The sequence below is a fragment of the Anarhichas minor genome, unplaced genomic scaffold (genome assembly GCF_050575085.1).
Source record: "Anarhichas minor isolate MPS153535 unplaced genomic scaffold, ASM5057508v1 ptg000073l, whole genome shotgun sequence".
NCBI lineage: Eukaryota > Metazoa > Chordata > Actinopteri > Perciformes > Anarhichadidae > Anarhichas > Anarhichas minor.
The window spans coordinates 6,203,757-6,219,857 of record NW_027466519.1 but is presented as its reverse complement, the minus strand read 5'-3'; the positions used below and the strand labels follow the sequence as shown (position 1 = coordinate 6,219,857).

The 16,101-nt window shown below is 45.0% G+C and overlaps 2 protein-coding genes across 4 annotated transcripts; one reads left to right on the top strand and one right to left on the bottom strand.

Moving 5' to 3' along the window:
• Positions 1-1,723: 1,723 nt before the first annotated feature.
• Positions 1,724-7,638, bottom strand: LOC142935218 (mitochondrial glutamate carrier 1-like). 2 transcript variants are annotated; one of them, XM_076079424.1, is made up of 11 exons: positions 7,448-7,638; positions 7,229-7,303; positions 6,817-7,019; positions 6,457-6,694; positions 5,764-6,362; positions 5,471-5,657; positions 5,211-5,381; positions 4,908-5,103; positions 3,976-4,133; positions 3,782-3,857; positions 1,724-3,677 (listed from the first exon to the last, which is right to left on the bottom strand). In XM_076079424.1, exons 7-11 carry the CDS (start codon positions 5,251-5,253, stop codon positions 3,518-3,520), a joined length of 633 nt encoding a protein of 210 aa, XP_075935539.1. In that variant the 5' UTR covers positions 5,254-5,381; positions 5,471-5,657; positions 5,764-6,362; positions 6,457-6,694; positions 6,817-7,019; positions 7,229-7,303; positions 7,448-7,638; the 3' UTR covers positions 1,724-3,517. The 2 variants fall into 2 exon arrangements, with proteins under 2 accessions (XP_075935539.1, XP_075935540.1); XM_076079425.1 differs by lacking the exons at positions 5,764-6,362; positions 6,457-6,694; positions 6,817-7,019; positions 7,229-7,303; positions 7,448-7,638 and having other exon boundaries at positions 5,471-5,755.
• Positions 7,180-14,461, top strand: LOC142935217 (uncharacterized). 2 transcript variants are annotated; one of them, XM_076079423.1, is made up of 4 exons: positions 7,180-13,194; positions 13,707-13,853; positions 13,964-14,042; positions 14,190-14,461. In XM_076079423.1, exon 1 carries the CDS (start codon positions 8,322-8,324, stop codon positions 9,318-9,320), a length of 999 nt encoding a protein of 332 aa, XP_075935538.1. In that variant the 5' UTR covers positions 7,180-8,321; the 3' UTR covers positions 9,321-13,194; positions 13,707-13,853; positions 13,964-14,042; positions 14,190-14,461. The 2 variants fall into 2 exon arrangements, 1 of the variants encoding a protein (XP_075935538.1); XR_012947800.1 differs by having other exon boundaries at positions 7,642-7,921.
• The last annotated feature ends 1,640 nt before the right edge of the window (positions 14,462-16,101 follow it).

Below are 16,101 nucleotides of genomic sequence, written 5' to 3'. Positions count from 1 at the left end.
CCAACAGTGTTAGCAGTTACTCCTGTGGCTGTTTGTGAGACATGTGCATAAGTCTACTTTGTGCAAACAATGTGTAAAACCCTTTTAGTAAAGCCACTCAAATGAACAAAATCATTTTGGATAACAATCATTCAGTGTGGCTTTGTGGCACAAGGCAGTAAAACTGCCTGTGCCAAAGCACACTGTATATTATCCATCGGGCTTAATCATACTACTACTACTACTACTAATAATAATAATAATAATCAGGTTTATCCAAATGTTTGGCGCGCTTCTCCTCACACAGCGTTGCCAACAGCGGCGTGAAAAATACATCAAAACGTGCGGCCTGATCGGGAATAGTGTGCTATCTATTTTCCGGAGACATTCGCCTAGCGGTTTTCCCGAAAATTCCCGAAAATCCCCAAAAACTGAGCAAAGTTTCTCCATTGACTTGAATGGGGTTGCGGCGTGAAGAGAGCTAAAAAAAAACACTTAACTTTGGGCCCATATTGACGAGCCGTACATTAACGTAGAAACATGATCCAAAGTTTAAAACGTAGACAAAATGCTGCACTTTATTGAGCCAAATGGACATTTTGATAGCTAGCACAGTTTTCATGAAGTCACAGATTAAGTTTTTAGGAAAATTTTGGGTCCGTTTCAGATTTTATAATGGGTGTGTATTGCACGGCTCGTTAAGAGCTAGAGTGAGAGCATAACCGTCAGAGTGGAGCGGAGCAGGAAAATATTCTGTGATTTTTCCAAACAAATTGCTCTAGCTCCCACAATGTTTACTCTTTATACACCATTTTTGGCCAAAAGGCTTGGAAATGTTGTGCTGTCGCACACAGATGTCTGTGGAATCCAACGGACTTACACATTTGGCTCAAAGAGCCACAGAGCGACATGAACTCCAACCAACTGCTCCATTAGACTCCATGTTAAATCTCACCACTCATTTCTCAAAGAAAGCAGACAGTACCAGTTTTGCATATTGCGCTGGAGCTCACATTTTTAAGACCACAAACATAAAAAACACATCTCCGCGTTTGCCAGAGTCTTATCTCTCTGACGGTATCCATATTTTATTGATTAGTCTCATGGTTTTGGTATGAAGGGCATATGTTTGACAGGTAGTTTTGTTGGAAATCACTGGTTACTCTCTCTCTTAATTAGTCTCTAACACACAGGTGCTCCAATCACCAACATGCACCCAAGCACACAGGTGTTTATATGAGCTCATTAGTGATGTTGATAAACACACAGAGGCACTGAGACACACATGCACATACACTCCTCTCCCTCTATCTCTCTGTCTGTCTCTCTCTCTCTGTGTGTGTGTGTGTGTGTGTGTGTGTGTGTCTCTCTCTCATAGTCATTCAGGTCTTGGAGACTTTTAGAGGACTCTCCCCCCCCCAGAGAGTAGCGCTATCTCAATTGAACCTGAATGACACTACCGGTAACATTGGCGTGTGTATATATTGCGATTTCTTTGGGCAGTAGAAGCCACACTGTCAAAATTTCTTTAGGAATTTTCTAGTTATTATTATACTCAGACGTATCCATGCCAGTGATGCATGTGTAAATAAGCAGGGTAACACCCCTTAAGATTGCATCAGAAAAAGTACGACACCGTCTACAGTCAACCTGCCACTATTCCCTACAGCCCTACCTGAGAATACATGACTGGATATGCAACTCTTCAGGCTGCACACACTCCATAAATACCACAAGTAAACACTGCATTCATACGTATTTATTCAGCATTTAGAAATCTATTTACATGTGTAATTCAATTAAGTTCATTACAATAAAGTTAAAAATAATGAATTGTCCTCTTAAACTGGTTAAAACACTTTTGAACATATTGAAATGTTAAAAACTGCTCTCAGTTTGAGTTTAACTTGGCAACGTTTGAGACAAACGAAAAATACAAGATACATATTTACATAAAACGGTTTGACCAATGAAATTCTCCATAAGGGGGTGAGTGCAGCCCAAAATTGCACTCCGTTCTGCTTCTTAATACACGATACACTTGTGTGGGCTCCTGTATCTCTAACAGACAAGAACACCTGACCAGTCACGAACAACCACCGTCAACTAAGAGAAAGTGGCTGTTTATAGGTCACGATGCACCTTTTCCAGAAGATTTGGTCCCAAAAGCATATCAAGTCACATAAATAAAGACATGTCCATCATTAGACCACTTTACCACCATCTAGTCTGCCTCAGATGTAGATTGTGGGTATAAGCCAACCATTGGCCGCCTATTTCAGCCAGCATTCTCTTCTCCATCTATCTATCCATCCATCGCTGCATCCTGTGCTTCGTGCTGCCCAAGACAATTGGGAGGTGCATTTTCCCCTATAGCAGAATATTAATGTGTGGAGCCAGACCACAGCGAAAGGTCTGGCGAGACTAACCATCAAACGCCATTTCTTTCTCTGCAAAAAGCAGGTCTCCAAAGTCAACTGCAGAAGGTCTTATTGAGTTGCGGACTTCAAGCCTGCGTGTTACATAAAGAGTGTGATGGCTGCCACAGAGAGACTGCCCACAGTGTCCATTAAAAAACCCAAACACCTCCACAACATTGTCCTGAGAAATAAACACCAGAAAGCACCTACGAACAGTTTCAGTTTAGTGACCAACTGTAAAGCAGTGTAGATGAAGAGAATGGGCAAACAGTTCAATAACACAGGGAATTTACTCCTTGCAACAGAAAGTAATTCAACACAGGATTCCTGTATCATACAGGTGAACAGGAAGTCCAAATGTTCATTCAGTCTAAAGCTATGACCTTTTAAATAATCAGTTTTCCAGACCAGGTTGTTCGGAGGAAAACACCTGACAATTATTTTGTCAGAAAAGTTATTTATCAAATGATATCTGCTTTACACTACATACATAGACAGGGGTCAACATCCATGTTGTTTCACATGTAACCCTTTAAAACAGGATTGAAGCTATTCAAGTAATGTTTAAACATTCAGCCTTTGTTATTACACAGTAGACGCTCCCTTGCACTGTAAGGTCTCTTTTGCAACATCATGTAACCGTCGTTAGACCTTGTGGTCTCCAACATGGGGCAGTTGGAGGGGATGTACAGGTTAGGGTTACAGTGAAGGGCAATTGATATGGGGCATAATGAGGGATGGGGGCTGAATCTAGGAAAACATGGGAAGGGTTTGGTGTGACAGGTCTTGAGTCTGATCTGAGTGCAGTGGTGATCGATGTAGGTCTATCTAGTCCCTTAGTGAGGAAAGCAATTCTGCTCTCACAATATGCTCCACTGAGGCCCAGATAGAAATACAACTTTCAATCTCTTGAATGCTAAAGGCCAAGTCATGCTAAAGGCATCATTTGAACCATTTTTTATTAAAATGGCATCTCTCTGGTCCCTTTAGCGTTTTTATCTGAAAGCCTCCAAAAATAAAGAAGGTACACAGTGGTAGAGAACTAGGTCCATGGCTATGCCCAGTGCATAGCTGCCTGTAATTTAATAAAGCGGTAGGCAGACTAGGAAACAGCTTGTTTATGTAGAGTAGATGTTGGAGGGCGTGTACCCAAGCAGGAACTCTCCAACTCCTACAAAGTACACAACCTGTACAATGCCAAAGAGTGGTGCAATAACTAGGGCCCGGCAACTGGCCCCCTTGAGGATCGCTCCAGGGCCCTCCTTTCTCAGGATCTTTCTGCAATTGAGGAGAGTGTACAGGGTTAGCATGTAACCTGTGCCATTCATGCAAACCCTGTGGAAGGAAAGGCATTCTGTTTGACGACTGTATGACTTATTTACCTGATGCAGTCCACCACTCCATTGTAGGTTTCCTCGTTAGCTCCTTTTTTGAGTGATTGTAGCCTTGTCTTGACCACTGCACCAGACATACCAAGCATATTAGTTGAGAATTTATAAAAATATTTGAAACAACTTTAAACTTTCAGTTAATAATGCTTATGTTGGTTGATATCTTCATAGATTGAGTCACTGACCGTCACAAGGGCTGACAGTCACAGCAGCGATGGATCCAGCCAGGCAGCCAGACATGAAGGACCAATAAAAGGGCACGGATGGGTCTTCAGATGAGCGCTGGCCGAGCTGGTGCAGATGTGCGAAAAGAGGGAAATACACAACGGAGAACGGGATGTCCCTAAAAAGGCAACAAAAAAATTGCATGTTAGCCACAATAACTGGAAAAGCAGTTGAAGCTTTGGTTGGTAACTTAACGTAATAAAAATAAATTTGTCACATTTACTCAAACTGTCACTATATCCTGACAGTAGTCCATGAAAGAGAAAACCTGTTCCTTTGCCACCATTTAGTGCTCCCAATGGCATTTGCAAGAATCAAGCGCCCGAAGAAAAACAACCAATCAGACCTGAGGAGTCTCTAACGCAACTGTCATTCATTGCTCATGAACCAATCAAACTGTCAAACTAGCCAGCGCTGATCAAGAAGAATCAAGATTCTGTTACTGCATTGCCTATTTCTCTTCTCAAATGTTTTCAGGAACATATTTTAGTCTACGGTTTAGCTGCAAAAGTAGAAGCGCTCTGTGGGCGGTGCTTGGTTTTGGCTCGACTGTTTTTAAACATGGCGGCCGGGTCGCAAACTCATTTTACAGCTCAACAATACAAGTTAACATGTTTCTGAAAACATTTCAGGTAAGAAACACGCAATACAACAACAGAATCTTGATTCATATTTGATCTGCACTGCCTCGTTTGACAGTTTGATTGGAGTTCATGAGCAGTGAATGGCCGCTCCTTCAGGCAGAGGAACCTGATATTTTTTCACAGATTATCCGTCTCATGTACTACCGTCAGGATATACTGACAGTTTGAGCAAATATGACAAAACGTTATTTTTATTACAGTTATCAACTGTGGCTTTAAGCAAGAGCAAGCATGAAATCCCATCTCACCTCATCAACGTGGCTCCGAGTCCCCTGTACAGTCCTGACACTCCTTTGGTCCTCAGCAGCTCTCTGGTGATCTGTGTGGCGGACACTCGCGTGACTTGAGGCGCAGGGCTGGTGTTGTAGGAACGGCTAAGAACAGCCCTGGTCCCCCCCATCTTTAGAGTCGTCGCTACACTAGGCACCACCCTCTGCTGGGCCGCTGGCAGAGAGAGGAAACATATTGTAACTGTTTTAGGTTAACTGTTGAGGATGTAAAGAGCACATCAAAGCATTATTTGCTGCTGCTGCTGACTTCCTTGTAATTACCTAGCCTGCCAGCATCCTGCAACTGGATCTTGAGCATCTCCATGGGTTACAACCAGCCATCAGCCAAAGTGAATATTCACTTACCAAAATTCATCTCAAAACCATACTGAAGTTTGGACATGATGCTTGCAAAGAAACAGCGAGTCACGCCATCACCAATTGCTGGATCTCCTGAAAAAGCAAAATACACAGTACAGACATCAGTTAAATGAATATATGATCGTTTTTTATCTTTAGTTTTGCGTGTGTAACCAATTTACCCTCGAGTGTGCATGTCAAGGGGCAAGCCCACTCAACATTAGCCCTCTTATGAAAAGAAAGGACTGTCCTCGGCACTGTCTCCAAGATCCATGGTAAGATATAATGATTTTCCAGTTGCATGCCGGCTTAAAATGTCTTCTTTGAATCTCTTTGCTGCCTCACTGGGATTTGAAAGAATTTTCCAATCTAAAAAGAGTTTTTAAATGATTCCAACTAATACTGGATGAATTGATATGTAGAGAGCAACAATTTATTGCAATAAATGATGTAATGTTTAAATGATGTAACGCACCTGGGAAGCCTCTCTCCTCAGTGGGATCTAGGTCCACTATCTCAGGAGCAGCATACATGTCCCTGAGAGGTGGCACGCAGTAGTTTGTGTTGCTGGCCCTTGTTGTCTCACTTGTAGCCTTGTCAACATGCTCACAAATCTACCTTCACTTCGGTAGGCACTTGTCTGTTGTCACCACAATTTCTACCTCACCACTGTTCTGTGATGGTCTTGGGTAAAGAGAAGCACGTTTTGTTATTGGGGCCAGTATATTTTATAGTACATTACACATTCACAAAAACACTGCAACTAGAAAAGAATGGTCATATAAATAGAATAGAATAAATCCATTCAAATTAAACTTTCCCTCAAGACCAATATTCAGGATCATCCACATTCAAAATGCTTTACATCTTTTGGCAGACTCCAGAGCCTAATGCTTAATGTCTGATGTACGACTACTTGAGTGCTTGACAAATGTGACGTTTTAGTTCTGTAGAGCGATACCTCACGCATTCATCACTGGGAGCCTTGATTCTTGTAAAAGGGAACTCCTCTCCACACGTCACACATTTCTGAGGTGGTCCAACTAGCTCATTACTGCATTCTGGTTGACATGCCTGTAAACAAGATCATTTTAAAATGTAACACAAGCTATACTTATGTAAATGTTCATACTCTTGCCATTTTCATATGAGGATATGAGGATCTTACAGGGTTCCAGATTCAGCTTTCTTTGGAGTGGTCGGATGAAAATTGTAGCGTGACCAATCTGTGTTTGTGGATCTTTTACATGTCTCACGTGGTAACCCTCATTGGGACATGGTGTGATGATCAGTTGGCGACCATGTTGTTCCAGAGATTTTGAGCAACTCAAATCCTCCCCCTTGTCTGAGTTTTGGATATGCCTCTAAAATAAATTCTCTAAAGTCATCTGGATCTGTATGACTACCTGAAAATAGAAGATAATAATCCAAACAACCGATCTAACTTGAAATATAATAACGTTTGATGTTTTTGAAAGGTAACTTAATTCAAGAAAGATACGTCTGTCCATCACGATGCCTGACTTACCTTGGAATGTAAGACGTTTTCCCCTAGTCCTGCAGCAGCAAGTCTATCTTTGGCGTATCGATTGGGGACTAAGGCCGCATTTTTATCCTCAATACAACAGAAAGAGTGAGTGTACGAATGAAGTTGTGCGGGCGCAGCAACAGTTCGCCTCCTTGTAGTCCTTCTCCCTCCAAAGTATGGACCAAACAGTCTTGAAACCTCGGCTAGAATCAAGTGAAGAGGATAAGCTATAATCAGTACAAGAACATAAGAACGTTGCAGACGAAACATGTTGGCTAACGATATCATCGCACACTTTACAGGAATGTGATCTGACGCACATCATGAATAAATAAATCACTCATCACCGGCGACAGTGATTTAGTCTACACAAGGGATTTAGCATGGAAAAGTGTTCCCTGCAGAAACCTACCGTCCACTGGGTGCCTGGGTGTTACGTTATGTGGCGGCCGCGGAGGTGAACTTAGCTCGTTTGCGGTCCTCGGTGCTGCACAAAAAAATAACAAAGCAGTGAACGCCACATGGCTGCCTAGTTCAGTTTAATAGAGTATATTGGCACTTTGACCAACAGTATTTAGCTAAACAACTGCTGTTGTTATGCTGCTTATACGTTTAAACAGAAGAAACTCACAGTTCTCAAGCTGGTCAGCCACATCCCGCAGGTCTGCCAGCGGCCGCCCGGTCGAAGCCACGAGTGCTGCTAGCTAGTTTTTTGACGTCGTCCACAGGGATGATTTGCTAGGAATCGGTTGCTTCTGTCTTGCTCCCCTACTCGACCAATCCTGCTTAAGAATGAGGTTCGGACCGCCTACCTCACTAACATACGGACACAGAAATAAATAAATGAAGGAATACAGCAATGTAGAAATGTATTTATTTATTTACGTTCCGTTTAGGTATTGTAACCGAGCGTCTTGGGTTCGTGTACAAGGGCACTTATCATACAGTAATAACTGGAGTCGGGAGACCAGATATCTTGTGTCAGCCCACGGCTACTCTCTTTATTATTGTTTTCTCCTTTGGCCAGAGGCGGGAGTTGCGCCTTCGCTACGGCAAACCTCAAGGGACATATCATCGTCAACACCAGAACGACAAACATGAGACAGTCTGTTACAGTATCAACTTTCATTTATTCATCTCAGCATTTATTTACTATTATATTTATTTATTTCAGCATTTAAATATGTCTGTATTCATGGGACAGCCTCGTCGCAGCCGCGCATGCGCGGTGACGCATTCGGTCTCCAAACGGCCACAGCTGGCGCATAGAATGACATCTATAGAACGGCATGACGTCACAAAGAGATGAGAGATCAAAGGCAAAGAAACTATATAGCCTACCTACCCCAGACTACTTCTCCAAACCAGTTATTGAGGACATTCAAGAGACACCAGTACTAGCCTACAGTTGGACGAAGAAAGAAACTCTATACCCCAGACTTTAATTATCCAAACTAGTTATTGAGGACTTTCAAGAGACACCAGTGGAAGGAAGAAAGATAAATATGTATAACCTAAACATGAACAACTTTTGGAAGGGTCTAAGGAAGTCAAAGCATTGCAATGATGTCAAGTTGGACCGACTTAATTACCTTGAACAGCAGCCAAAGGTGGCTGAGCATGACAAAGATGTCATGTTGGCCCGAATTAATGACCTTGAACAGCAGCTAAAGGTGGCTGAGCATGACAAATATGTCATGTTGGTTCGAACGTATGCCCTTGGACAGCATCTAAAGGTGGCTGAGTATGACAAAGATGTCATGTTGGCCGAAATTAATGACCTTAAACGCCAGCCAAAGGTGGCTGAGCATGCCAAAGATGTCATATTGGCCCGAATTAATGACCTTGAACAGCAGCCAAAGGTGGCTGAGCATGACAAATATGTCATGTTGGTTCGAACGTATGCCCTTGGACAGCATCTAAAGGTGGCTGAGTATGACAAAGATGTCATGTTGGCCGAAATTAATGACCTTAAACGCCAGCCAAAGGTGGCTGAGCATGCCAAAGATGTCATATTGGCCCGAATTAATGACCTTGAACAGCAGCTAAAGGTGGCTGAGCATGACAAAGATGTCAAGCTGGCCCTAATGAATGACCTTGAACAGCAGCTAAAGGTGGCTGAGCATGACAAAGATGTCATGTTGGTCCGAATTAATGACCTTGAACAGCAGCTAAAGGTGGCTGAGCATGACAAAGATGTCATGTTGGCCCGAATGAATGACCTTGAACAGCAGCTAAAGGTGGCTGAGCATGACAAAGATGTCATGTTGGCCCGAATGAATGACCTTGAACAGCAGCTAAAGGTGATTGATATCAAGTTGGCCCAAATGAATGACGTTGGGCAGCTTGATGAGGCTCCAGCTGCTGAGACTCAGACCAGAGGTTGGCGGTTTCTACTGAAAGCAGGAGCGTTTCTTGGCCTCGCCGCTGTCGCTGGACTGGGAATAGCGAGAAATTTAATGTTTGAGACTGACATATGCTACTCGCACAACCGCCCATGGTGATTAGCACAAAGATAACATGTTGTGAGTGTGATGCCCACCAATGTGTTGTCACATGTGTGTTATGTATTTTGTTTTCATGCACAGCCAATATGTTTTAAAGTGAGCACACTTGTTTATTCCAGCAATAGTTTTATAAGTGACTGACCTAGTGGGAACAATGATGTTGCCACTAGAAGGCACTGTACTCCAGACAAAGCTAGTGGGATGTGAAGAGCGAAGCAGGATGTGAAATCCTTCTTTTCGAGTGACTAAGCGTTCAGGAGAGAACTGCAAGGCTAATAATGTTTAGCATTTTAAGACAATCCTACAGTTATAGATTCTGTTATCCTTCATGTTCGAGAACATTTAATGTGCGTGTACTGTACCGAAAATAATGTTTATTTTCGTTGTTTAGTGCTGTATGGAATTGGTGTCCGTCTGCGCTACATGTGCATTTGAACTCGCACAAAGATAACATGTTGTGAGTGTGATGCCCACCAATGTGTTGTCACATGTGTGTTATGTATTTTGTTTTCATGCACAGCCAATATGTTTTAAAGTGAGCACACTTGTTTATTCCAGCAATAGTTTTATAAGTGACTGACCTAGTGGGAACAATGATGTTGCCACTAGAAGGCACTGTACTCCAGACAAAGCTAGCGGGACGTGAAGAGCGAAGCAGGATGTGAAATCCTTCTTTTCGAGTGACTAAGCGTTCAGGAGAGAACTGCAAGGCTAATAATGTTTAGCATTTTAAGACAATCCTACAGTTAGGCTAACAGGACCACATCATCTGCAAACAGCAGAGAGGCGATCCCAAGACCCCCGAACCTGACGTTCTCCACCCCCAGGCTGCGCCTAGATATCCTGTCCGTGAAAGTCACGAACAGGACCGGAGACAAAGGGCAGCCCTGGTGGAGGCCAACACCCACCGGGAACGTGTCTGACTTATTGCCGAGAATGCGGACACAGCTCCTACTGCAGTCGTACAGAGACCGGATCGCCTGTTGTAATGGGTCCGGCACCCCATACTCCCGCAGCACCCCCCACAAGAACCCCCGAGGGACCCGGTCGAAAGCCTTCTCCAAGTCCAGAAAGCACATGTAGACTGGTTGGGCAAACTCCCAGAACCCCTCCAGTAGTCTTGCGAGGGTAAAGAGCTGGTCCACTGTTCCACGGCCGGGACGGAATCCGCATTGCTCCTCTTGAATCGGAGGTTCGACAAACGGTCGGAGCCTCCTTTCCAGCACCCTGGCATAAGCCTTCCCCGGGAGGTTGAGTAGTGTGATACCCCGGTAATTCGAGCACACTCTCCGGTCCCCCTTTTTGAAAATGGGAACCACCACCCTGGTCTGCCAGTCCATGGGCACTGATCCCGACCCCCATGCGACATTGAAGAGGCGTGTCAGCCAGGACAGCCCAACTATGTCCAGCGCTTTCAGCATCTCAGGGCGGATCTCATCCACCCCCGGCGCCTTGCCACCAAGGAGCTTTTTGACGACCTCAGCGGCCTCTGCCAGGGATATGGGTGAGCCTAGATCTTCAGGCGCTGCCTCCTCTGCAGAGGACATGTTGGTCGGGTTTAGGAGTTCCTCAAAGTGCTCTTTCCACCGCCCGACGATGTCCCCTGTCCGGGTCAGCAGTCCCCCCCCCCTGCTGAGAACAGCCTGGGGTAAGCCCTGCTTTCCCTTCCTGAGCCATCGGATGGTTTGCCAGAACCTCCTTGAGGCCAACCAAAAGTCCTTCTCCATGGCCTCCCCGAACTCCTCCCATGCCCGAGTTTTAGCATTCGCGACCACCGCAGCTGCAGCCCTTCTGGCCTGCCGGTACCTGTCAGCTGCTTCGGGAGACCCCTGGGCCAACCAGGCCTTGAAGGTCTCCTTCTTCAGCTTGACGGCTTCCCTCACCTCTGGTGTCCACCACCGGGTTCTAGGGTTGCCGCCACGACAGGCACCGATGACCTTCCGGCCACAGCTCCTAGCGGCCGCGTCCACAATAGAGGCTTTGAACATGGTCCATTTGGATTCCATGTCCCCAACCTCCCTCGGGATGTGTGAGAAGTTCTTCCAGAGGTGGGAGTTAAAGACCTCCCGGACAGGGTCCTCCGCCAGACGTTCCCAGTTCACCCTCACCACACGTTTGGGCTTGCCAGGTCTTTCCAACCGGTTCCCCTGCCATCTGATCCAACTCACCACCAGGTGGTGATCAGTTGACAGCTCTGCTCCTCTCTTCACCAGAGTGTCCAAGACATACGGCCGCAAATCAAATGATCTCCGGCCTAAGGTGTTCTGGTACCAGGTACACTTATGAGCCACCTTATGTTCGAACATGGTGTTCGTTATGGCCAAACCGTGGCAAGCACAGAAGTCCGATAACGAGACGCCATTCGGGTTCAGATCGGGCAAGCCGTTCCTCCCAATCACCCCCCGCCAGGTTTCTCCGTCATTGCCCACGTGGGCGTTGAAGTCCCCCAGGAGAACTATGGAGTCGGTAGGCGGCGCCCTTTCCAGAACCCCTCCCACCGACTCCAAGAAGGCCGGATACTCTGAACTGCTGTTTGGTGCATAAGCACAAACCACAGTCAGAGCCTTGCTCCCCGCAACCCGTAGGCGCATGGAGGCGACCCTCTCGTTCTCCGGGGAGAACTCCAACACAGCGGCGCTCAGCCGGGGGCTCGTGAATATCCCCACTCCCGCCCGGCGCCTCTCACCCTGGGCAACTCCGGAAAAGGACAAAGTCCAACCCCTCTCCAGAAGCTTGGTTCCAGAGCCAGCGCTGTGTGTGGAGGTGAGTCCAACTATATCTAGCTGGTATCGCTCCACCTCCTGCACCAGCTCCGGCTCTTTCCCCGCTAGCGAGGTGACGTTCCACGTCCCTAGAGCTAGTCTATGCTGCCGGCGATCGGCTCGCCCAGGCCTACCGCCTGATCCGCCGCCCGGTCTGCATTGCACCTGACCCCGATGCTTGTCCCTGCAGTTGAGGGTCCAAATCTGAGGCCATGGTGCTCTGCCGGATTGCTCCCTCCAGGTGGGGACGGAGTGCCTACCTCAAGCGAAGGAGTTCAAGTATCTCGGGGTCTTGTTCACGAGTGAGGGTAAGATGGAGCGGGAGATCGACAGACGGATCGGTGCGGCTGCAGCAGTAAAGCAGGCGCTGCACCGGACCGTCTTGGTGAAGAGGGAGCTGAGCCGGAAGGCAAAGCTCTCAATTTACCACTAGGTCTACGTTCCTACCCTCACCTATGGTCACGAACTCTGGGTCGTGACCGAAAGGACAAGGTCGCGGCTACAAGCGGCCGAAATGAGCTTCCTCCGTAGGGTGGCCGGGCTCAGCCTTAGAGATAGGGTAAGGAGCTCGGTCATCAGGAGGGAGCTTGGAGTCGAGCCGCTACTCCTTCGCGTCGAAAGGAGTCAGCTGAGGTGGTTCGGGCATCTAATTAGGATGCCTCCCATTGGAGGTTTTCCAGGCACGTCCAACTGGGAAAAGACCCCGGGGAAGACCCAGAACACGCTGGAGGGATTACATTTCCCAGCTGGCCTGGGAACGCCTCGGGATCCCCCAGAATGAGCTGGAACATGTTGCCGGTGAGAGGGAAGTCTGGGTCAGCCTGCTTGGCCTGTTGCCACCGCGACCCGACCCCGGATAAGCGGAGGAAAATGGATGGATGGATGGATTTTGGGCTATACAAAAATAAATTGAATTGAATATCCATCTGTTTTACACCACTGGCATCACTCCTCAGTGTGTTTTTTAATTTGGAAATATTGGCAGACACAGTACAGTAAGCATGTACTTCGACAAATATTTCCATTGTTTTTCAGCTTTTTGTTAACATATACAAACAAACAACAAACCTGTCCCACCCAATGGTACACCCATCTCGAAGAACAGAAAAGTAAATAAATAAAAAGGTCACCTCATTTTGCCGTGCTAGACGTCATTATATATATATATATATCTACATAAACACACACATACATGGTAAATCTGTAGACACGCCTGCATCACTCTACAAAGTAACTACATAATCATCACATCATACAAGCACAATATGCTCAAAAATCAAATGACAATAGGATTGGCAGTAGGTAGAAACCAGAGTGCCCAAATTATTACTTGTCCAACAGAAAGAGTCAAATTAATCAAAAAAATGAATAAATCTGTTTTATACCACTGGCATCACTCCTCAGTGTGTTTTGCTGCAATCTTCTGATTGCCTTGCCATGTTAATGGATTTTTCCAGGTCTAGATCTTTTTCCATGCATTCCGAGTATGGAGGACAGAAATGACTTAAGTATAAATAAATAAATGCATTAATAAATGTTTGAATACAGAAATAAAAGAATAATTAAATGCTGAAATAAATACTGAAATAAATAAATATGTTTGTGTCTGTATGCTATTGAGGTGGGAGGTCCTAACCTGAAGATCCACCTGAAGACGCTGCCAGATGACTCTAGCTCCACCTGAAGCCTCCATCAACCTGCACTGCTGCCTCCTCTCCTATCGCCATGTGAAGACCATAGCGGAACAGCAAGGACCAGAGACACACTCGTAAATATCACCTCTCAGATAACAAACAGAAACATAGCTGTGTCATAATAACATGTCTGGGCTGATGAAGTAAAGCTGCCTTTCTGTTTACATCCTTCTTCTCCTCACAGCTATTTCCACACATTGACTGACTGTGATGCTGAACTTCATGGAACAGAGAGAGCTCTTCTTCCTCCCACTCAACTCAAGGTAGAGTAGATCAGCCGGATGTTCAGCAGTGTGAGATATGTGTCTCAGTGTGTAGCTGCGCTTCTTCAGCTCATCAGATTTTTTTAATGGAGGGTTGGTGATGCGTGTTATTTCAATACAACACATGTTCTTTGTGGTTTCCTCCAGACCCTGTTGGACTTCACATCCAGATCCACCAGGAGCTGATAGAGAGCCGATGAGGACGATCCCTTCTTCCAGAGCTGTGTACCAGAGATGCTCCGTCCTCCTCCACATTCGCCACCGACTCCTGCTGCTCCTCTCCCAAACTGAGAGCGCCCCTCCCTGTCTCAGTTCCACCACCGTCTGAAGGATGCAGAGACGGCCAGTTAGCTCACTCTGTTACTGTGCACGTGCAAACCTTTTCACTGTTGCTCAATAAATATCCATCATTCTCTGCAGTCATCAGATCAGTCGTTTGTGTCCACAAGAGTTAACATAAAACAGACACGTTCATATTAGAGATCATAGTCAGTTTTTTTATGTTTTTTACTTCAGTTTACCAGCAGACATTTTTATTTACTTTTTACTTTCTGATAAATGAGTTGGTACAAATTATTTATTGGTTAAAAATGCTTACGTAGGTTTATCACTGTAAAATAATAAATCATCATCTCTTTCATCATCACCATGTCTTTCATATATGAAATTCATGTCTTTAATGCTTTATAAGCACAATCATAAGACATTATAATGTATCTGGCGGGCCGTGCATTTTATACCTGGGCCTTCACTGCTGTCTTACCACCTAATAGCCTCATAATGGCGCCACAGCTACGGTTATTTGTTTCTAGGTGTGCAACATCACGTATTCGTATTAAACCGATCGATACGAGACTTATAAACCGAACAATAATACTAGTGCATTTGGAAAATGCAGAAGCTTAAATTATGGTAAATATAATGTTTTCGGTGGAGACACCGGTCTGTCTGTCTGTTTAGTTTCCGGGTCAGCGTCTGACCCCGGAAGCAAAACAAAACACAGCTGAGGCACGTATGTTCTGCGAGGCTATGCTAAACTAGCTTAGTAAGGAAAACAACACGCACAAACTCACGCCACATTCTCCCCGCAGCGTTTAGCTGTTCCCTACTGATTCAAACAGGGCTAAGCAATCGCCACACAATCCCCATTTCTCCAGACCATAATTATTGTTTGTAAAAGAAAACAGCCCAAAATGATTCAATTATCCAGACCCTAAACCCACGCAGGATGTATGCTTCGTAATTAACGGACAATGCATATGGTCAAAATCGATGTAATTAACACAATGACAAGAGCGAACTCACAAGAACCAGTCACATATTTACAACAAAGCATGACAAAACAATCCAGCAACACTCACACTAAAGAGCAAGGGCCATTCAAATAGTATTTACATCAGGGAACACTATCCATAAACGACACGATAGGCAAAATTAACACACTGCAGATGTAAAGAAAACAAAAGCAGTTTAACTTACCAAATGCTGTTCTATTTGTCCAGACAATCGTAGAATCGTAACATAAAGCCTTATAACAAAGCGTACTGTAGGATAATCTCATCACTGGTAATCAAGGCATCACATGTATCACCTGCATTAACTTGTCACCTTTTGTTTCTGGCTGGTTTCATTGAAGTTTCTTCATGTGTGAGTCCACAAAGATTTGAGACTTGAGATGAATCCTCATATGTTAAGTTCAACTTTTACTATTTAGTTTGGATACAACTTGTTGTATTTGTTATTTCAATCACAAGATGGTGCCATCATATTTAAAGCACAAACAGGTGACAAGTTTGTAAAGTGGGAGGGCCAACTCTGCTCAGGTACATATGTCACACAGGTGAGCATGATGCAACTTTTCCTAAAGCTTTCTCACAGGTTTGACAGAAAATTTAATTTAGCCTAGGTAATTAGGCCACATTAAATAATGACATGGCATCAAATGTCGGTGTTTCTGCCAGGGCTCTGGCATACAACAGTATGCCCAACAGTGTTAGCAGTTACTCCTGTGGCTGTTTGTGAGACATGTGCATAAGTCTACTTTGTGCAAACAATGTGT

What these genes read in the sequence shown, in the direction of transcription:
- LOC142935218 (XM_076079424.1), bottom strand. Translation starts at nt 5,253, where the DNA reads ATGGAGATGCTCAAGATCCAGTTGCAGGATGCTGGCAGGCTAG. An exon ending in GCAGGATGCTGGCAGGCTAG is followed by an intron (nt 5,104 to 5,210) that starts GTAATTACAAGG and finishes TCTCTCTGCCAG; the next exon opens with CGGCCCAGCAGAGGGTGGTG. An exon ending in GACTGTCAGCCCTTGTGACG is followed by an intron (nt 3,858 to 3,975) that starts GTCAGTGACTCA and finishes TGTCTGGTGCAG; the next exon opens with TGGTCAAGACAAGGCTACAA.
- LOC142935217 (XM_076079423.1), top strand. Translation starts at nt 8,322, where the DNA reads ATGTATAACCTAAACATGAACAACTTTTGGAAGGGTCTAAGGAAGTCA.